The sequence below is a fragment of the Diuraphis noxia genome, unplaced genomic scaffold (genome assembly GCF_037042655.1).
Source record: "Diuraphis noxia isolate RWA-SAM2 unplaced genomic scaffold, SU_Dnox_SAM2 contig0001, whole genome shotgun sequence".
In the NCBI taxonomy this organism is placed as follows: Eukaryota; Metazoa; Arthropoda; class Insecta; order Hemiptera; family Aphididae; genus Diuraphis; species Diuraphis noxia.
Genome location: NW_028301711.1, coordinates 85,456,812 through 85,480,232, shown reverse-complemented (window position 1 = coordinate 85,480,232; position 23,421 = coordinate 85,456,812). Strand labels below are relative to the sequence as shown.

Here is a 23,421-nt window from a genome sequence, read left to right as displayed (position 1 = left end):
ATATCTAAATGATGGTAATCATATCACTAACATGATGCTATTTATATCTAAATAATAACACTCATATTATCTTACAAATATATTTACTCGCTTTCATGTATGTTTTTTATCTTATAATATAGTATAATTCATATAAATATACCTATATACATACATTCATACATACCTATATCTGTATCACTATACCTATTGAGCCGATCGATTATTTCAATCATTCAATTTTTTATAAGTATTCACGAGTGATTTTTCAAACATTAATCAACTTATCAATCTTTCGAGTACTTAGCACACATTATAACTTAAACCTGATTCTAAACCATTGATGATTAAATGTATATGTATAAGATGATTAACTAATAAGCTATTTAGTGAATACAATCCCTCAAAGAGTTATAATAATATCGAGTGATAAGTATATATTATATCGTATGGTTAATGAGTATTGGATCGAGATGAGATGCTACCAGTGGTGATGACATCGGTGACGTCGGTGATCGTGATAATAGTAAAATTTTCTCACATTGCGAAATATTTTATACCTATGTGTGTAAAATGGATGTATAGAAATGTGGAATTGTTTGGTATAAAATACTTATATTTTCATATAGTTATGTATATGAAAAGTAGTAATTAGCTCTAATGACGTTATTATATTATTACTATCTATTATATCATAATGAATGTAGTATATATCACTACATGTCTCCACGAGCTTTGATTTCACTCAAATATTACACACGTAGATACGAGTGCTCTACTCTAAGGGCCGGTTTCACCACTACTTTAAACTACGATTAAGTTAAACCGGGGTTTAATCACCCGAATTTGACCGGTTAAATAACTGTTATCAGTTGATTAAGCGTAGTCGACGTTTAAAGTATTTGGTGAAAGCGGCCCTAATTGTGAGGTGAAATGTATGATACTATTTTGTAGGGGTATGACAGTAAGATTCTCATTGCATACCCACCCAACGAGTCTATGATATGCTATCACATACGTATCCATCCATGCTCGGCCCGCTCCCACTCCTCTAACACTTATATAATGATTTTTTCATTAAATTATTATTATTATTATTATTATTATTATTATTAGTATTATTCTATGTTTCCCTAGGATATGTATTAATATATTTTTACCGTTAGCTTCGGTAATTAGATTAGAGTACTCGTATCTACGTGTGTAATATTTGAGTGAAATCAAAGCTCGTGGAGACATGTATAGTGATATATACCTCATTCGTTATGATATGGATAGTAATAATAACATCATTAGAGCTAATTCTTACTTTTCATATACATGACTATAATATGTAAATATAAGTATTTTATACCAAACCACTCTACACATCTATTTTACACATAGATATTAAATGTTTTACAATATGGAGAGAAATTTTACTATCATCATGATCACCGACGTCACTGATGATGTCGTCAAAGACTCTGATATACTTAAATTAATTTTTAAAGTTATTATTTTAAATCTTAACTCGATATATGAAAATATTAGCAAGATTTTCATTGTATGTCCGCCCAGCTAGTCTATTATATGCTACTCCGATATACTAATTAGAGTACTCGTACACCATCGCTGTCATCACCACTACCAACAGCTCATTTTCGATCGAATAGTCTTTAATCATACGATATATACTTATCACTTGATATTATAACTGTTTAGAGAATTGTATGTGAGTAAAAGTCTATTAGCTCTACTCGTGTGTATTCATCATATTAAATAACGTAGTAGGTGAGTTGAGTGGGTTATAGTTATTATAAAATAATAATAATATGGAAAACATTTCTAAGTAATAATATTTAATTTATTTCATATACATATACGTACATCAAAATCATTGAGCACGTATTTAAGTGTCGAACTATGGAAGGTTGAGTTGACCTCTGTTTTACCCTCATTACACTCAATCGTTTCAATTAATAAATATACCGAATACTGCTATCACCTTCAGTATAATATGTATGCTAATAACTAAAACACTATTATCTTAATATATATATATATAATTTTTTATATTACCTTATATCATTCCTATGGAATACCAAAACAGAATAAAGGAAGGATTGAACAGCTTTAACATAATACAAGAAGAATTGAGTAATGTCATAGAGTGGACCCAAATAAAGGAATCACTAAATAAAGCAGCAGAAACTCTCCGAGTTACCAAGGGAAAAAGTAAAAATCACTGGTTTGATAATGAGTGTCGAGACGCGATAAAAAACCGAAAAGCAGCAAGAGCTAAAATGATACAAAATCCTTCGACTTCAAATTTACAGGAATATGCAGAGTTTCGCGCAAGGTCAAATAGAATAATTAGGCAAAAGAAAAGAGCATCAGAAAAAAATGTCCTAAATGACATTGAGTCATATAAAAAGGACCCGAAAATGTTCTTTGAAAAATGTAAATCAATAAAAGAAGGCTTTAAATCTCGTACCTATCTTATGACTAATGACGATGGCAACCTCATATCAGACCCTAAAATGATCATAGACAAGTTTCAAACATATTTTGAGAATCTATTAAATAATAAATCAGACGATGAAACAAACTATACAGATGGATCTGGAGAACCGGCTGAGGATCAAATATATGTTACAGTGGAACCAGAAGTGCCGGAACCTAGTTTGGAGGAGATTAAATCAATAGTGGAGTCACTGAAGAACAACAAAGCTCCAGGAGAGGACAACATAAATCCGGAGTTACTCAAACTTGCTGGCCGAGACCTCCTGGAATACTTACACAAAACCATCTCAACTATATGGGAAACTAGAAAAGGGTTGGAACACCGCTATTATTTGCCCGATTTACAAAAAAGGAGACCCCAAGAAAGTGGAAAATTACCGTGGCATATCCCTTTTGGACACTGCTTACAAGGTCTTGTCAATAGCCATTTTACATAGACTTGAAAAATATTCAACAGAAATAATCGGTGAATACCAGTGTGGTTTCATGAAAGGAAAGTCCACTACTGACCATATATTCACCCTTAGACAGGTTATGGAAAAATATTATGAGTATGACAAAGATCTACACATGATTTTCATCGATTTCCAGCAAGCTTATGATAGCATTATTAGAGACCGGCTATGGTCAGCACTTATACATTTCGGAATACCAAAAAAGTTGGTTAAATTAATAAAGTGCTGCAATTCTGACACGCTTTGCAAAGTGCGCTTTCTTGGAGAAACATCAAAGGAGTTTGAGGTCAGGTGTGGATTGAAACAAGGGGACGCGCTATCTCCCGCTCTCTTCAATCTAGCACTTGAAAAAGTCGTAAGAGATATGCAGGGAGACCGAGAAATGGAAGTACTGGGGCGCTCATCTCTCTTAGCATATGCGGATGACATTGTGTTATTTGGAGAATCAAAAACAGAATTAGAAGGGACAGTACAAAAGCTCATACTGACAAGTAAAAAGATGGGTCTTAAAATAAATGAAAATAAAACTAAGTATATACTAATGAGTAGACGACCTACTCCGTTACAAAATGTGAGCATTGATCATTTCTCTTTTGAGCAAGTCGAAAATTTTAAGTACTTAGGCGCTAATATAAATCATAAAAATAATATGCATAACGAGATTAAGTCCAGGATAAGTGCAGCAAACCGTGGATACCATGCAATGAGAAAAATGTTCACATCGAAACTGCTATCTAGAGACACAAAGAAAAAACTATACATTGTCTACTTGCGCCCCATTGTCATGTATGGATGTGAGACATGGTCCACGACGCAGGGTGACGAGAATAAACTGTTGACTTTCGAAAGAAAAATACTTAGGAAAATATATGGGCCTATATTAAACCCGAATACTGGTGTATACGAGCGAAGAAAAAACGCTGACTTAAGCAGTCTGTTTAATACAGCCAATTTAAAAGATTTTCTAAGGTCGAAAAGGTTAGAGTGGGCTGGCCATGTTTGGCGTGCAGAGGGTAAATTGATAAAACAGGTACTCATTAACAAACCGAATAAAAAACGACCTGTAGGAAGGCCAAGACAACGGTGGTTGGACCGAGTAAAAGACGACCTGAAGAGATTAAGCAATGGAGCAAGTATTGTGGATGCAGAAGATCGAGAACTTTGGAGAACTTTGGTAGAAGCTGCGAAGCGCCTAAATGGCGCGTAAAGCAAAAAAAAAAAAAAAAAAAAAATATCATTCCTATGATAAAATTACTAGAATACCCAACGCTGCTAATTTGATATATTTATATATTCATAAGAAGACAATGAGGTTACACTCAGATTGTTGTAATAAATAGAAAACATTCTCCAATTAAATTATGTTATTATTATTATTATTTATCAAGCATATCCAGTTATTTTATAAAGGAAAAAAAAAATTAAATATTTCATTCGAATGTGATATCGAATGCTCTTCCTCTACGACCCTTGAATAATAATTTGAGATCCTTTTGATCCCTACAGTTGAACTCCAAAATATCTTCATCAGCCAGCTCGATTGATCGTGGAAGGTACACCTCTACCAGCTCCCCTCCTTCTCCAGATAATGTACATAACACTGCCCGTCCATACTGCGTATCCTTGTTCTGCATTCGGGTGATAGGATAAGGTCTGTTGAGGACTAAGTCTCCGACTGAGATAAATTTCACATTACACTGTGCGGTTAAACTTTTCTTCAATAAGTCCATGATGTGTATAGTCTATAATCAGATTTTATAATTATTACATGTGAAATGTATGGTGATCATGTGTTCTATATATTAATACACATCTATAATTTATTTACAATACATAATATATGAATATCTAATAAATACTCACTCAATAGTTATCAAGTTGCAGATGATTTCCCGTAATATACCTTTGTTAACAATAGATATTAAGCTTTCGTAGTCGTCAAAGCTATGTTGGTGATGGTTCTCGTCTTTGTAGCTGATTCTTCTCAATTCTTTAGTAAACGCTGGACGACTGATAGTAAATGTCTCGTAACCGACTGTATTTAAGCAATTTAAAATACCCTACTTCAAAGACATACTATATATGTTCCTATATGAGATGAGTGGAAGATTTATGACACTTGTTTCTATCATTAAAACGCATTCGACTTTCCCTCATTAGAATCGCGATGGGCTTACATACCTATTATCATCATGATGCTAATAGGGTTGTATTATAGTGAATAAAGTTATATATATAACGTTGTAGATGTATGTAAACGCATACGATAAACTATTGGAAATTACATCGTTAGTGATAATCAGTTATATAATATTATACATACCTATACATCAAATTAATTAGTTTATAATACCTCTACAATATGTAAGTATATATTATATATATATATATATATATACAGGGCGATTTTTTTATCATGAACCACTCATTATTTCAAAAAGTATCAATGTTTTTGAAAATATTTTTTTACAAAGTTTCATGTTGTTAAAAAAACAACGTTTTTATGAAAAAATTATATTTTTTAATATTTTTTAACCTTATAATTTTTTAAGTTTTTTACTTTTTTGAATGGCAATCTAGAGTTTTAATTTCATATCCCAAAGCAGAATATTTTTCTAAGTATTTTGATACGTAAAAGTCGAATTTTGGAAGAGTAGTTTATGAGTTATAAGTATTTAAAGTTTAGATTGGCGGAGTGGAGTGGTACGGGGTTACCCCGCAAAATGTTTGTCCACTACTCCGCTTGTCTATACTTTAAATACTTATAACTCATGAACTACTCGTCCAAAATTCGATTTTTACATATCAAAATACTTAGAAAAATATTCTGCTTTGGAATATGAAATTAAAACTGTAGGTTGCCATTCAAAAAAGTAAAAAACTTAAAAAATTATAAGGATAAAAAATATTTAAAAATATAATTTTTTCATAAAAACGTTGTGTTTTTAACAATATGAAACTTTGTAAAAAAATATTTTAAAAAACATTGATACTTTTTGAAATAATGAGTGGTTCATGATAAAAAAATCACCCTGTATATATATAATTATTATTTTCGAACTATTTACGATTGTATGTGTAAAGGTTAATAAATTAAATTATTGAATTGATAAAAATTAAAATACGATCTATAAATAATAATAACAATTTTAAGCTACCTATAATTCTCAATAGGCTACTGATATTTAGATATACTATTGTAATGTCTCTGTTAGTGAATAATATGTAAGTAAGTATCAGGTTAAGTTAAGTTTGAAATGATGTTTTAATTGTTTTGTTTTCTATCTTCTAATATATCTTAATAGTGATATATTATCATACATTAAATTTTAACACGAGATACCTCCGAGTAATGATCGTTAATAGATTTAGTATAATACCACCATATTTTATAGTAATATTATAGTATAATGAGTTATTTTTAAGGGTTATAACAATACTTAAAATAACTCTAAAATAACTGTGTTTAGTCCACAGCTATTTTTGTGTAGATAACCACGGTTTAGTCTAAACCAGTAAGCGCATAGCTGGTCTATATACGTTTCCATAAAAGCATGCTATTCGTGATTACATTACCTCACTATTTAAATAAAAATGTTTAAGTGTAGTGTTTGTGAAAAATTATTTATCAAGCGGAGAGAGATGTTAAGGCATATCAAATTACATGGTAATACACAATTTTCGCTGAGGACCTCCATACAACCCCTTGACAGTCATACATGTCTAACAAACCTTCACAGCCTGAGAGAAATTGCTATGTATTACTTTTATTTTATTTCATGTTTATAGATAATTCTATTCATGTAATAATTTTTTTTTTATATATAATTATTGATATCCTTAGAACAATTGGCGGATGGTTTCACTCTGAACGTTTCAAACCGAGAGAAAATCATGGATTTATCGTTAACAGGACAGAAAATTAACTCGTCCATAGTATTCGATCTAGAGATGTATAAACGTGTGATGGTAAACTATTTAATATCAAAGCAGAGGGAACTATATGATTATAATAATTTCCCTTTAAATTATATCAGGAGTGGTATGTCGAGGGATCGAAATGTCTATACGAAAATGCGCACGTATGTTCGTACCGCTCCCGATATATAATGGTTAAATACCTATCGCGATGAGATTAACAAGGAGATAAATTTAATGCTAGACCCTTCCTCTTCGAGATTAACGGATTATTATTTTATTCGCGATACTCGAAAAGTGTTAGATATTCGATCGGCTAACACGCTAGCTGATGCACTCTTATTTCCTAATAAATGGTTTGGGAATATATGTTATAAATGCTCTTTCACCCACCCTAAATTTCGATTTGAATACAAAAAAATGTTAGAAATATATCCTTTAATTAATCACGATACATATATGTTTATAATAAATAATTGTCTTAAATAAATTAATGATTGTTAATTAATTCACTAGTATTTAATTTAATATAACCTTTATTTAAAATTTATATACCTATAATTTCTATTAACCTTAATAAATCTTTTCTTAATAATTTTTCCATTATATATATTGTAATATAATGATTTTTTCATTAAATTATTATTATTATTATTATTATTAGTATTATTCTATGTATTATAATATGTAAATATAAATATTTTATACCAAACCACTCTACACATTTATTTTACACATAGATATTAAATGTTTTACAATATGGGGGGGGGGGATTTTACTATCATCGTGATCACCGGCGTCACTGATGATGTCGTCAAAGACTCTGATATACTTAAATTAATTTTTTTTTTTTAAAAGGTTTTACTGTATTATTTTAATTATAAAAAAATGAATACTGGTATATTATTACTTTAGTATGGATATTCCTTCAAAGTTTGAAGGGGTAATACTCAATATTACATATGTATTCTGATTGGAAATATTTAGAGGCCTCGATTTGAAACGTGAATTAATACATACGTGAACACGAAGTCCGTGTACACGTGAACGAAAAATTTGTATTCACGTATACTTAATACACGTGAATTTAATATCCGTGTTCACGTATTTTAAGTTATTCACGTATTCACGTATTCCCGTATTCACGGATATTTGTGGCTTGTGCATATAATATAATATTATATTATATTATATAATATGGTGACCGGCCTTTATGAACTGCACGTATCGAGCGAATTAACTGATTACTATTTTTATTATATACCTATTAGATAATAAATAAAGATACTTGTGTATATGAAATAAAACGAAAACTTTATCAATGGCTTATTAATATTTTGAATTATTTCCGTAATCTTATCCACACGTTTATGGGCAAGTATGCGGTATACCCAATATTGTATTGTGGGGTTATTTATGTGAGCAACCTCTTGAGTGGGATAAGTCGTTTATTTTAGCAACAATTTAGAAATTCGATAAGCAAATGGTAACTTTACTAACAAATATTTGCACAGTTAACTTTTTTCTATACTGCGTGTTCGTCAAATATTACACTTACATTTTTAGTTTTTACAATAATGGGCAAAAGAAGAAGTTGGGTATGGGAATATGCTAAACGAAAAGGAGATAAAGCATATTGCGAATTATGTGACGAAGATGAAAATAATGAATATTCTTGTGTTGGTGAAACAACTGGGTCTATAATAAGACATTTAAAAATTATGCATAAAGTTTATCAGCCAGAGACATCAACACCTAAGAGGTATGCCCATTAGAAAATAATCAATAATCAACTAAGGCCTATTATTTGTCGTGAATTTACTTTTTTTTTTGTAATTGTCACAAAAATGATGAAATTTGAGCGGAAATTTAAAAAATTTATAAAACTTAACGACCATATTAACTTTTCTAATAATATAACCTTAGCTCTTTAGACATAACTGTCAGTTTTTTAATAATTGATGTGAATGACAGAATGCGCGCTATCGTTATCGTTTATTGTTTGTCGCTATATTCATTCGCACAATTATTTTTTTTTTTATATTTTAAGTATAAATTTGGACGATAAATTAGATATTTATATTATGAAGAATAACGATTTAGTTTTTTAATTATAGTTAAAAAATATTTTTTGTAGGGATTTGAAACTTATAAAAAATATACTATACTTATACTAATATGATAAAATATAGGTACTTATTTTCTTAATATAATGTTGGCTGACAGTCAGTCTTCGATCAAAATCGTTTTTCGTATACAATGATATATTATTGAATTCAAATTTCATCCACTCGACTATTACTATAGAACAGAGCGTTATCCACTTGACCACTTTTTTTTTATTTAATTGTACTTAATTTGTTTTATATATTTTATTATATTTATTCAACCAACACGTATCTATAGGTTAATTTCATCAAATAATCTCGAAGCAATTGACTCTTTACAAGACACAGATTCATTAACAAACAGTCAATCGTCATCTTCAAGTACCGATAACAATTTTACACAACCAAGTCAACATAATATACCAAGAAAGCGTCGCCGTTTTTTGACACATGATAGTGATACTGATCGTAAATGTAGCCCTGATAGAACAGAGTTAATCCATAAAGCGTTGGCCAAACTTATTTGTATGAACCAATTACCGCTATTCAAGCTCTGGATTCCTTCAATTTATGGCCGTCGTAGAACCGAATTATAGAGCAATCAAAGAGGAAGCATTAAAAAAAAGACTACACTTTTTTAAGTCAACCGTCGAAGAAAAAATACGAAATAATTTAAAAGCTGTTAAAAGTGTTGTATGCACATCAGATTGTTGGTCCTCATTGGCCCAACATTCTTATATAACTATAACTGCACATGCTTTAAATAATGATTGGTCTCCGATGTCATTTACTTTAACAACCCAAGAAATGGAAGAACGTCATACAGCTTTAAACATAGCAGACAAATTAGAAAATGTATTCTCCAGCTGGGAAATTAAAGATAAAGTTACGACTGTTATAACAGATAATGCAAAAAATGTAGTAAATGCCGTTCAATTACTTTCTAATACCACTAATAATAATATTTCAGATGTGACGTGTGCAGCTCATAGTTTACAACTATCTATAAATAAAGCATTAAAAGAAGATTCAATTTCCGAAATAATTAATCAAAGCAGCAGGCTAGTAGGACATTTTAAACATTCGAATTTGGCAAAACAATCTTTATTAAATAAACAAAAACAATTAGGTATGCCTGAACAGTCTTTATTGCAAAGTTGTAAGACACGATGGAATTCAATCTACTCAATGCTGGAACGTATTTTTGAAAACAGGTGTCCAATTTCTGCTGTGATGGCTGATCGATCTATAACTTCCACACACATAGCCCAAAAATTAGAAATCTTAGGCATCAATGGTTAAAAATAGAAACTCTTGTCATTCTTCTAAAGCCATTGAAAGTTATTACGTCGCTTCTATGTGGAGAAAATCATTCACCGACTTCAATCGTAAGGCCATTGCTCAAAAAATTGTTAGACAACCATTTAAAGCTACAGGATAATGACGACCAAAGTATAACTTATTTTAAGCAAACTATTATTTCTGATATTAAAGAACGCTTTAATCTTGAGTGGGATTCAGAAAGCAGAGTTTCTGCTCGACAAATCGCGTCATTCTTGGATCCTAGATATAAAAATTTGGATCATGAACCCATAATTGCACGAGAAAGCATTCGATCATCCGTTATCAATTTATTAAATAATATTGAAATTGATGCACATAATGTAAATACACGACGCGAACCATCACTTCATAAAAGTGCACTCGAGTTCCTCTACAGTGATGATGTTAAGGTTGCTACACACGTAACTGTAAGCTTGTCAATCATGTACATACAATCATTTTGTACAAGCATACTTGAGCGTCTGTATGATAATTTTGTGCAAGCATTGTGATTGTACAAGCGGAATGAAGATTGATGACATTTTCATCTGCATGCTTGTACAAGTCGCGCTGGTACAAGCAAATCTGAACGTGTGTACGCACGTCGCGATGTGCGTACAGTACGCGTCGTACAGCTAATTAGAACAATCAGTAATAAACTGTGATTAAACGTGATTACGTCTTGTTTTGTTTTGTGGAGAAATTGTAGTTTGTAGTTTGTAATTTAAAAAAAATTACAAAAGATGACTTCAGATATACGAAAAGGGCATAGAGAACTTCTTGAAGATTTTATTCGTGCTTACCAAGGACTACCATGTTTGTGGCGGATTAAATCTAAAGAATACCACGATAAGCCGAAAAAAGAAGCAGCGTATAAAATTTTATTAGAAAAATATAAATTAATTGATCCGAACGCAGACCGTGATGCGGTTGTAAAAAAAATAAATAGCTTCAGAACTAATTTTAGAAGAGAAAAGAAAAAAATTGAAGAATCTCGTCGCTCTGGTGCTGGTGCAGATGATGTATACGAACCAAGTCTTTTGTACTACAACTTGTTCGACTTTCTAAGCGATCAAGAGACACCAAGAAACTCATTCTCTAACATTGATGAAAGAGAGGTACATTTTATTTATATTTGATTAATATTTATTTTATATAGCATATTTTTATATTTTTTATTTATTTTTATATATTATCGTAACTGAAAAAAAAAATCAAAATTATATTCATTAATCATATAAAAACTATTTTTGGTTTGATGAATAATCACATTATATTGATATTAAAAACGATTAAATATTATTAAAAAAAATTACATAGGACCTTCCGATAAGTAATAAGCAATAAGTTCATAAACAAAATAAATATGTAAATATCAATAAGATTAAAAAAAATACATTTTTTTTTAGTTACATTTCAATTTTTAAATTACAATTTTCAGTAAATATTCTAATGTATAAATTTATGCTGCCAAGGTACTTGTCCATCAGTGTTAAAGTAGTTCATAAATTCACACCTTACTTGTTTTGCGTTTGTCGGTATGTTTCCAATATTTGCTGAACATTGTAAAGGCAACATGTTCGAATTACTCGACGACAATCCTGTGCGGAATGTACCATTATCTATGTCTTCAGAATCCATATATTCTGATGGAGCGTACATTTGACTGACGGTTGACATTAAATAATTATGTAAAGCACAACTTGCTTTAACTACTGAATCAATATGTTCTAATTTTAAATTTATTGCGGTGTGAAATATTCTAAAGCGTGATGTTAAAATTCCAAATACATTTTCAATAATTCGCCGTGCCCTTGATAATCGATAGTTATAAATTTTTTTTTCATTACAATTCAAATCATTCTGTCTAAATGGTTTAAGTATATCAGATCTTAGAGGAAAAGCATCGTCTCCAATAAAAACATATGGTAGTTTTCGAAAACTATTTGTGACTTTTGTTTCTTTTGGAATATTTAATAAATTATCTTTTAGTTTTCTATAGAAAACTGTATTCTGAAGAATACCCCCATCGGATACTCGGCCATTAGTACCGAAATCAAATAAAATGAATCTATATTTTGCATCTGCAATGGCAAGTAGGACCATACTATGTCTTTGTTTATAATTATAAAAATATGAACCACTACCAGAAGGTGGAACTATCTCAATGTGTTTTCCATCAATACATCCAAGACAGTGAGGAAAATTCCACCTCTTTTCGAATTCGCTCGCTATAATATTCCAATCATTTTCTGTTTGTGGGAACTGAAAAAATATGAACAATTTCATGTTGAAAAAATAAATCACTGTAAAACCAACTCTTTTATTTCATTGCTAATCTAAAATACGTATTAATAAATAATTGTTCAGATATTTTATTTAAACTATGAAATTATTGACATTTTATTATTAATTTTAGGAAGAAAATGTAGTAGATAATCTAGAGGAATCTGATACCCAGGAAGCTGATAATAATTATACAAAAGAAATCGAATGTTTTCCATCTGAAGATAATCCAATTCAATCAACCTCGTCTAAAAAATCACCAAGACCCTCTAAACGAAGTAATGACAAATGCGATTCATTAATAAACACAATTGAACATCATTTCAAAAAACCAAAAATAAAGGATGATAGATATGATGTCATGGGAAAACATGTGGCTCTAAAAATGAAGGACATAGAAGATAACAATCAAAAATTGTTTGCTGAAAAAATAATAAATGAAGCTCTATTTATGGCGGAAACAGGGCAGTTAACCATGTTACATTCCATAACATCTATGCAATTACCACCGCCTTCAATCATTCAATATCAGCAATCAAACAACGGGTGTAATAATCAAATAACAGATAGTCGTAATAACTTTGGTACTCATATTAATGTACATGAACATGGCTCTTCTGATGAGAATTCTAATCAATCTGTATCAACTTATATTTCAAATTACAGCGATTTTTAATGTTCGGTGCATTTGATTATTATTATTAAATTCATGTATTTAATAAATTATAATAATATAAGACATAATTTGTTTTTAAATAAATATAATATAATTTTATTATACATACCTTCAAATATTGTGATTTTAGCACCTTGTAAATAGCATTGCATGTTTCAGGAACTATGTAACTTAGAGCCTGTGGTGAAATTAGAGTAGAATATTTTAGGTCTTCATAACTTCTTCCGGTTGCGAGAAATCTCAATGTAGCCGTTAATCTTTCATGTGGTGTTATGCTTTCTCTCATTATGGTATTTTGTTTTTTAATTAAAGGTGTTACTAGGGACAAAAGGTTTAAATAAGTTTCTTCATCCATTCGAAGGTAATTGTGCCAATCTCGTGGATATAATTTTAATTCATTTAATAAATTGATATGAGAAAAAGTTTTCCTTTTCATCAACCAATCTTTACACCACATAGCACGTTTTTTCTTAAATTTTTTCTTTTTTAAAATTATAGCAAAAGCAGCTAGAGCGAGAGCGTCATCGTCCGAACTCGACATGTTTACAACTGATCTTGCTTTTCAAGCATGCTTGTGCCGTGTGGTGACAAAGGAAAATTATGCATACTTGTACAAAAAAATTGTATCTGCATGATTGACAAGCTTGCAGTTACGTGTGTAGCCACCTCTACTGAAGTCAACGATTTAACGACCGAGTTTCAAAATTATTTAGCTGAACCTCAATTAAAGTTCGATTTGAATCCATTTGATTGGTGGAAATCTAGAGAAGATAAATATCCAAAAATCGGAATACTGGTAAAAAAATATTTATCAATACCCGCTACATCATTTTTCCACAGCTGGTAACGTGGTAAATTCAAAAAGAACATCATTATTAACAAAACATGTTAATTTATTGGTTTTCTTATACCAAAATCGAAATTTAATACCATAATATTATTATTAGGTATTTATATTATTGTCATACTTAATTATTTATAAACTGTTATTTTTTTATATTCATAAAAATTTCGTCATTATTATGAATACATTTTCTATAATTTATCAATATATACTATTATAATTAATCCTTAATCTTGTGATAAATCGAATTATTTTGTAACAATTAAGAAATTCATTGAATTATTCAAGTTTGAAATCATTCTTATTTGCATGTTTAATTTAATTAATCATTCTACATTATTTTTGTTTTTAGTTTGTTTGAAAATCGTTGTTTTAAATATACAAAATGCTTTTGTTAAATTGTCTCTATAGATTTTGTATATCTTTATAAGTAAATTGCATGGCTAATAATAAAGTACGTATGTATTAGAACACTAAGATACGTGATTACGTGTATACGTGAATACGTGAATATTCGTGTACACGTGAATAATTACACGTGTACACGGATTTTTTAAATACACGGTTTTATATATTCGGATGTTAATTTCACGTAAATACGTGACCGCGTGTACACGTGAAATAGAGAGCTCTAGAAATATTATAATAGTAGCTATAATTATAAGATAATGTTATTAATTTAAATATGAATATTATAGATATAATAACGTTTAAACTGTTAACATTTCAACAGACATTAAAGATTAATTGAAAGTGTAACTAAACTTTCACATCTCATAATAATATATTTAATTTTTGATACTCATGAACAGTATATTATTTAAATGTAATATATTTAACTGATAATTAAATATAATTTTTCACTTAAGAACATATTACTTTCGATAGAAGATAATCGAACATCATTTAAATTAGATTCGATTGTTTTATAATATTATTGCTGATTATTAAAACTTTGTTAGTTATTAAAGGATAATTATATAAGTAAAAACAATTTTTCACAGTCTGTAATAACATTTTCAAGAGTTTTATTCCAACTAGTTGTATATAATATATCAATGTGTGATACCTATAGTAACATATACCTACATAATGCTTAATCATTACATTATAGAGAGATATTTCACATATCATTAAAATTAAAAGTGTAATATATTTATATGATAGTTAAATATAATTTTTCTCCTATGTAGGTATATATTATTTTTGGGAGAAGAAAATCGATTATTTAATATTTAAATTAGAATCCATCGTTTATAATATATTATCGATAGCTATTACCCCTCCAACAGTGATACACTTTCATAATAAAATATCAATATAAATTATACTAATATAATATTATATTCGAATTTACATAATAGATATTATACTCAATATTATTTAATTAAATATGAATAATACTCGATATTATTTCTTTACACGTGAACTCGATCGCGAAGTATATGATCAATCAGATAGGTATAGGTAGATTGTAGAGTATGGGTATGTATAATAATATAGTTTATTTTCTATAATAAACATGAATAAGAGGGGTAAGACTATTTATGGATTGGACGAGGTAAGCGTAAGACCGTATATTGATAGGAGAATGGAAGAGGATTTTTAGGAGGAGGTTGTATGTATATGATAGGAAATCAGCCCTCTTATATATGATTTATCTGACCTCGTTACATAGTGTTAAAGTATATGGTATATCTATTTTTCATAATAGGTTTATCATAACATATTGATATCTACAGTTAAGATATTAGAAAACTTGATCTATCATGTTAATATAAATAAAATAATGTAATTTTTCTAATGAGTTTTGTTTGAATGTGAAATTTCTAGGCTAATAGAAAAAATATAGTAGCTAATTATATTATTGGTATTGGTAATGTTATATAAACACCACTCTACATAATATGTATTAAATATGTATAAATATTATTTATATTGAAATACATATAATCTTATACTTAAATGTATATTACTATCGAAATAAGATAATTGAATATCATTTAAATTAGATTTGATTGTTTATAATATTATCGAAGGCTATTAACACTTCAGAATTTATTAAAGGATAATTAAAAGTGGAAGACTTTCTTAATAACATTTCCAATACTTTCATCCGCTGGTAGTCGTATACAATATCTCAATGTATTATATTTGAATATATATAATATATAATTTCTACTATATAGAACAGGGTGGTGAGGAAGGTATATACATAAATAGAGGGGTATGTATATGATAGGAATAGATAAGAGGGGGGGGTATGTAAGTTATAGGCATGGATTGGTGGGGGGGGGGGTATGGCTGAGCATGGATGGTAGGGGGATGGGCAGGGTATGGTATGTGATTGATGATAGGGGAGAGTATATTATTTAATTTACTTATTTCAAAATTATTCAAAATATATTTTTTTTTTCGGGATGGGGGGGTATGTGATAAGTATAGATGGGAGGGGGATGGGTAGGGCATGACATTGATGAGAGGGGAGGGGGCACGGCCGAGCACGGTCGCGATAGCTCGAACCATAGGGCGGGCGGGGTAGCCGGATTCGCCGGATTTGCGGGGGGCCCAGAACCTACCAAAACATACTACTCCATACAATTTTCAAAAAATTTCCATTTAAGTTGAACTATTATTTACAAGCATATGCAATTTTCGACTATTATTAGTTTTTTATTAAATTAATATCGATAAAAATTTTTTTTTTGGTCAAAAAGCTTGAAAATTTAATACAAAGCTTCCAACATACTGTTACAATAGTAGTCAAAAATAATAAAAATACATAGTCACGATTTTTTTTTATAAGCGTTTATAGTTCAAATTTTTACGAAATATGTCAAATTCGCGAAAATTTGCAAGTAATTTTGTTGTTGAAAAATCATAAAATTGTTTGTATTTATATGTAAGGTTAAAAAATTCAACACTAAGTTTTCAATAAGTTTTCCTTCAAGTAGCTATAGAGAAAACTCGAAGCATCATTATAGGAAAAATTTTAAGTGCGTTTGAATTTTAATTTTTTACGAAAGAACGTAACGATAACGATTTATCCTCAAACGATTTTAAGTATTTATTATTATTCAAAAAGTATAAGTCGTAGATACTTGAAAACTTCACCCATTATTTAGATTGACATTTTCTTTACATGGTTTAATTTTCAAAATATTTTGACTTTTTTGAGCTATTTATAGACCACTTAAATTTTTGATTTTTCTGAGAATTTTTTTTTTTGAAGTGTCAATCAAATTTTTTTGGCCCAGTCAAAATACTTGTAAATTTAATACAAATTTCCTCAAAAGTTGTTCGTATAGTGATTAAAAAATTATAAGAATACATAGTCGCAATTTTTTTTATAAGCATTCAAAGTTTGAATTTTGATAAAATACGTAAAAAACACTAAAATTCGCCAATTATTTTAAGCTATAGAAATTCATAAAAATTTTTCTTTTTAAATCTAAGATTTTAAAATATAATACAAGATTCTTTAAAAGTTTTTTACCTTTATCAAAAAAAAAAATGTCTACCAGAAAGTCAAATTAAATTTTTATGAGCGTTTGAAATTTAAATCTTTACAACATTGGATATTCACTAAATATTTAATGTTTAACCTAACCGTAGTAACTATTAATAATAACTAATAAGTAATAATATAAAATATCCTAGACAGATAAACCGTCTCCGCTCAGAATCGTTTTTGGTATACAATGATATAATATCATTGGATTCACATTTAATTCCATCCATTAAAGTAACCTACTTGTAACCAACTTGTACAGTAGAGTGACATCCACGACTTACCCGCTTTTTTAAATTCGAAATGATATGAATACCTAAGGATATTTTTATAAATTTGTGGAGCATAAATACATTTAAACTATTGAACTAGATTTAAAGTATATACCCTAAGGCCTAAATACTTAATATCAAGCACGATTGTATAAAGTTTATATTATTTAAACCTTTACATGATATAATGTCGTCTATAGTAAGAGAACATTTTTATTATTAGGTACTCAGTACTCTGTACTCACCTACCAATTTAAATTCAAACCATTATACTATTAGGTACCTACCACCTATATAGGCTATAGCTACGGTTATAATTTATAAGTACCTAGTATATATTTATCATTAATAATAGATAGGAATATAGGATATTGCTTAATATTCGGAATGTTATCCCCTAAAATATTTCAAAAAATAATAGAAAATATTAAATTATAATTAAGTCAATAAATTTATTATTACACAGTTTTATATTTTGTCGATGATTTTAGAACTTCAATTTAAGTAGGTATTAAGTATTTAAGTAGTAATTATTGTATTAATTAATTATATTTTTGTTTTATTTATTTATCATTTAAAAATAAAAAAATAATAATTAATATTGTATCTACTACTTATACACGTGTTTTTTTTATTATGAATGGGGACTACCTAAGCTAATAATAATTTTGTTATATTATGTATTACCTAGGTGCGGCTCCAAGTGGGTCATATTAAAATGTTGTCCATGTGAAATACCTGCCTAACAATTATATTTTGTCTAAAAAAACCATATTATGACAATATGATATTAATATGAGGTGTGTATCATAATATAGGAACGTAGTTGGACTGTACAAATTTAGTAATTTGGGGAAACAACCATTATAACTTATAAGTGAATACTCAATTAGTCATAAGTCATACCATTTTAACATATTATTGTCGACGGGGTTTATGTACCAATATATTTTAGTCAATAGTCCTTAGATACAGCATAATACTGTAAATAACCTGACCTATATACACGTCTATACGAAGCGACTATCGATGTATCGTGGCATACTGCATAACAACATTACCACGAAAAACCAGGGCCCTGAGGGCTGGAGTTTGTAACTATAAAATAATTTATTAAATAAAACCATGTATAATATTAAATACAAAGCATTATTTAATGAAAAACTTACGTTCCAGGTTAGGATATTCTCTAAGTCCCCTTTGCTATTTAGTGATACCTAAAAAATGGCCCCAGGTAAGTCTCTGAAGCCGCGCTTATATTTTTGGTTTGTTTAAAACTACAACTTAAATTACTGAAACTACAACTACAACTTAAATTAATGAAGCTACAACTATAACTAAAACTACTTTTTTTGGTTTTTTATTTTTAAAATATTTTTTTGGTTTGTTTAAAAGTACAACTTAAATTACTGAAACTACAACTTAAAGTACTGAAGCTACAACTATAAGTAAAACTACTTTTTTTGGTTTTTTATTTTTTAGATATTTTTTTTGGTTCGTTTAAAAATACAACTTAAAATACTGAAACTACAGCTATAAGCCTATAACTAAAACTAACTTAAAGTACTGAAGCTACAACTATGACTAAAACTACTTTTTTTGGTTTTTAATTTTTTTAATTATTTTTTTGGTTTGTTTAAAACTACAACTTAAATTACTGAAACTACATCTACAACTTAAATTACTGAAGCTACAACTATAACTAAAACTACTTTTTTTGGTTTTTTATTTTAAAAATATTTTTTTGGTTTGTTTAAAACTACAACTTAAATTACTGAAACTACAACTTAAAGTACTGAAGCTACAACTATAACTAAAACTACTAAATATTGAGCATAATAGATTTTTTTCAGAACTTAAATATTTCGTTTTACTGCGAAATCACAAGAAAAAATATTTAAATAATCCTGTATAAGTATGTATTCTAAAGATATTCTCAATATTATGATAGAATAATTTAGTGGACACTAAACCCGCATCTATTGAGTTTGTTTTACACAAACGTACCACATGGCAAAAACTGTTTTACGCGGCCTGCGGGACAATTTACTCCTTCTGTATTTATAAACTTATAATAATAGAAATATTGAATTACGCAGTGAAAAAAAAGGCGTTAAAAAAATGTAAAAATTTCGAGGTGAGGCGGATGCGTGGTTAGTCAGAACGTTAGGATCACTCCGGTGCGCGGCCCGTGACGGACCACATTATGCACAGTGGAGCAATTGATGTATACTGATCAGTTAATGATCAATTACCGTTTCAAATGCTAATCAAGACAAATTATTATTTGTAACACGAACTAGTTATTCACTAGTGTCTGCCGTTCGGCTGGGTTGACGTTGACTACTACTTGCGCCTCACGATAGAATAACAACGGTTTGGTCGTATATATACTTGACACATCGGCCCCAGCACAACTAGTGAGAGCCAGATAATCAGAACTTACTTTAGTCATGGAGGCAGCTGTTCGGATACCGCTCTATCTTGCGGTGGCGTGTGGTCGCCACTAGATTTCTCACTACTAACCGGTAGAGCGCATTGCCTTTACCACGGAAGTGACTGATTTTAAGAGGACGTGATACTGGTAAATTTTATTCTCTCTCTTAGGTTAGGTTTTATTTTTTAGATATTTTTTTTGGTTCGTTTAAAAATACAACTTAAAATACTGAAACTACAGCTATAAGCCTATAACTAAAACTAACTTAAAGTACTGAAGCTACAACTATAACTAAAACTACTTTTTTTGGTTTTTAATTTTTTTAATTATTTTTTTGGTTTGTTTAAAACGACAACTTAAATTACTGAAACTACATCTACAACTTAAATTACTGAAGCTACAACTATAACTAAAACTACTTTTTTTGGTTTTTTATTTAAAAAATATTTTTTTGGTTTGTTTAAAACTACAACTTAAATTACTGAAACTACAACTTAAAGTACTGAAGCTACAACTATAACTAAAACTACTTTTTTTGGTTTTTATTTTTTAAATATTTTTTTGGTTTGTTTAAAACTACAACTTAAAATACTGAAACTACAGCTATAACTAAAACTAACTTAAAGTACTGAAGCTACAACTATAACTAAAACTACTTTTTTTGGTTTTTTATTTTTTAATTATTTTTTTGGTTTGTAACTATAACTAAAACTACTTTTTTTTTTTAAGACTACAACTTAAATAACTGAAACTACAACTACTACTACCACTAATACTAATTGTAAATACTCTGAAAGTTGTAGTGATATTGCTGTAGGTGGGCTTGGAAATTGATCGGAAGAAAACAGGATCACAATACCTGAAAAATGTTTAAAATGGATAAGTTTTAATTTTAAAATTACAAAAATGTATCATTTACAATAATTATACACTTCTGTTTTAATTCATCATTTAACTTGTGAATAATATGACAATAACAGACATGGTGAATACAATTAAGATTAATTTAAATACCTATACTGATAATGAACAAAGTTTTAATTACCTATTTGAATTGTAAACCAATTATTCTACTATGGTAATTAATTCATATTTTAAAACAAACCTAACCTAACTTAATTTCATAATTTATTTATTAAAAAAAAAAATATTAACTTAACCATGTCTGTACTGACAACTAACTCTTTTTCAACGTAAATATATAATAAGTAATTACATATTATATAATTTTTCACTTGAGAATTAAATCTAAAATGTAAAAAGGATACAACAATATTGTGTTAAATAACAGATTCAAATAGGTATTCAACGATGAGTTCTTGTAGTAAACCATGCTATTTAAACAGTAAATGTAGATGGCAAGACAGAAGAAGATAAATGATTTATAAATGCAACATATTATTGTAGTCTTGTCATCAAATTAATTTTGTAACAGCTTATGAGATGAAATCTGCTGTTCATGCTGAAATTCAAAAAAATATACGTTTTTATCATTACTCTTCATATCTTATAGAATTAGGTTGTTACCATGGCACCACAGGTCACAATTTTGATTTAAAAAGTGTTTGGTGTTATGTTATTCATTATGTACCTATCAATTTGTAACCTAACTGGAGCCACGGAAAACAGCGTTCCAAGTCCCTACACTGTGTAGAATCAACATTTAAATATTTAAACATTTATTTTAATTTTTAATTGTATGTATTTTTCTTTCAATCAGAATTAGAATTAGGTACCTATTAAAATAATAATGAACATTGGTCTTTCTATGTTTGTTATGTACCTATTTATTGAATAATTTATGTTTGTAATTTCTGTAAATTAAATTATAAATAAAAATCTATAGTGTTATTAAAAAAATTAAATAGAAATTTATAAATTTGTTTCCTAAAAATAATTGTTTAAATTACCTTATTTCATAAAGTGTAACAATAAAATTAAATAATAATTTATTACTTAATTATAATAATATATTTTGATTACATCACAATGTTTAGAAGGAAATAATATGAACAATTAAAAAATTTAATTTAATAAGATTTATTTTAAATTATACATATTATAGCTCTAATTTATCAAATTGTGAGTTCACATCACTAATCGAAATCAAAATGTCATGAAGTAAATCGATCATCCGAAAATTATATTTAAAACATGACTTGCCATTTAAGACAGTACACACATATCAATTGTTGTCTTCGTCTTACAAGTACGTAACACAGCAAATTTAAGATCATCAGATCACAGTTAATTCTGTAAGTTTATAAATTATAATATTATAGTAATATGACCTATAATGAAACTTTATTGAACTTGATGTTTAGAACATTATCTGTGTTTGAGTGTGGTTTTTTTTACGATAACTTCATTTTTAGGTGAGCTACCGAAACTATTTCCCAACACTTAACAATTTTAAAAGAAGTCTTCGTTTTGGCTGCTAAGTATGGTTTACAATTTCGACTGGATAAATGTTTTTTTGGTTATTATGAAATTGAATACTTAGGGTATTTAATTAATGAACATGGTGTACGACCGAGCTTGAAACATGTCGACGCTATGCTAAATTACCCTGTACCTAAAAGTTCGAAACAAGTCCGACAATTCCTCGGATTGGCAAGTTATTTCCGACGTTTCATTTCAAATTTTTCAATAATTGCGAAACCTTTGTATGACCTCGTGAAAAAGAATGTTGATTTTACGTTTGGCGAAAAAGAACGTAATGCATTTGAGTATCTAAATTCGGCGTTAACAAAATCACCCGTGTTAGCTATCTATTCGCCTACGGCAGATACCGAGTTGCATTGTGACGCGAGCTCGGCCGGTTTTGGTGCGATATTATTTCAAGGACAAGCCGACGCCGATAACAAAATGAAACCCGTGTTCTATTTCAGTCAGCGTACGTCGCCTAATGAATCGAAATTCCATAGCTTTGAACTCGAATGTCTAACCGTTGTTTACGCGATTAAACGGTTCCATATATATTTGTCGGGAATATCATTTAAAGTAATGACAGATTGTGACACTTTTAGGCTCACGTTAAATAAGAAGGATATTAATCCTCGTATTTCCAGGTGGGCATTATTCTTACAAAACTACGACTTTGAAAT

At 29.0% G+C, this 23,421-nt stretch overlaps 3 protein-coding genes and 1 pseudogene across 3 annotated transcripts; 3 read left to right on the top strand and 1 right to left on the bottom strand.

The window, feature by feature from the left end:
* The first annotated feature begins 2,970 nt into the window (after positions 1–2,970).
* On the top strand, positions 2,971–3,488 carry LOC149062251 (uncharacterized). The gene is made up of 2 exons (XM_089215264.1): positions 2,971–3,430; positions 3,472–3,488. The coding sequence occupies exons 1-2, from the start codon at positions 2,971–2,973 to the stop codon at positions 3,486–3,488; spliced, it is 477 nt and encodes a 158-aa protein (XP_089071390.1).
* A 5-nt stretch (positions 3,489–3,493) lies between these two features.
* LOC149062250 (uncharacterized) lies at positions 3,494–4,146 on the top strand. Its single transcript, XM_089215263.1, has one exon. It carries the CDS (start codon positions 3,589–3,591, stop codon positions 4,144–4,146), a length of 558 nt encoding a protein of 185 aa, XP_089071389.1. The 5' UTR covers positions 3,494–3,588.
* A 223-nt stretch (positions 4,147–4,369) lies between these two features.
* On the bottom strand, positions 4,370–4,717 carry LOC149062249 (uncharacterized). The gene has a single exon (XM_089217209.1). It carries the CDS (start codon positions 4,667–4,669, stop codon positions 4,370–4,372), a length of 300 nt encoding a protein of 99 aa, XP_089073335.1. The 5' UTR covers positions 4,670–4,717.
* A 4,818-nt stretch (positions 4,718–9,535) lies between these two features.
* Positions 9,536–14,185, top strand: LOC149062248 (E3 SUMO-protein ligase ZBED1-like; annotated as a pseudogene).
* Positions 14,186–23,421: the final 9,236 nt, after the last annotated feature.

Bases quoted from the DNA above. Each gene is read 5' to 3' on its own strand.
- LOC149062251 (XM_089215264.1), top strand. From the start codon at position 2,971: ATGAAAGGAAAGTCCACTACTGACCATATATTCACCCTTAGACAGGTT.
- LOC149062250 (XM_089215263.1), top strand. From the start codon at position 3,589: ATGCATAACGAGATTAAGTCCAGGATAAGTGCAGCAAACCGTGGATAC.
- LOC149062249 (XM_089217209.1), bottom strand. From the start codon at position 4,669: ATGGACTTATTGAAGAAAAGTTTAACCGCACAGTGTAATGTGAAATTT.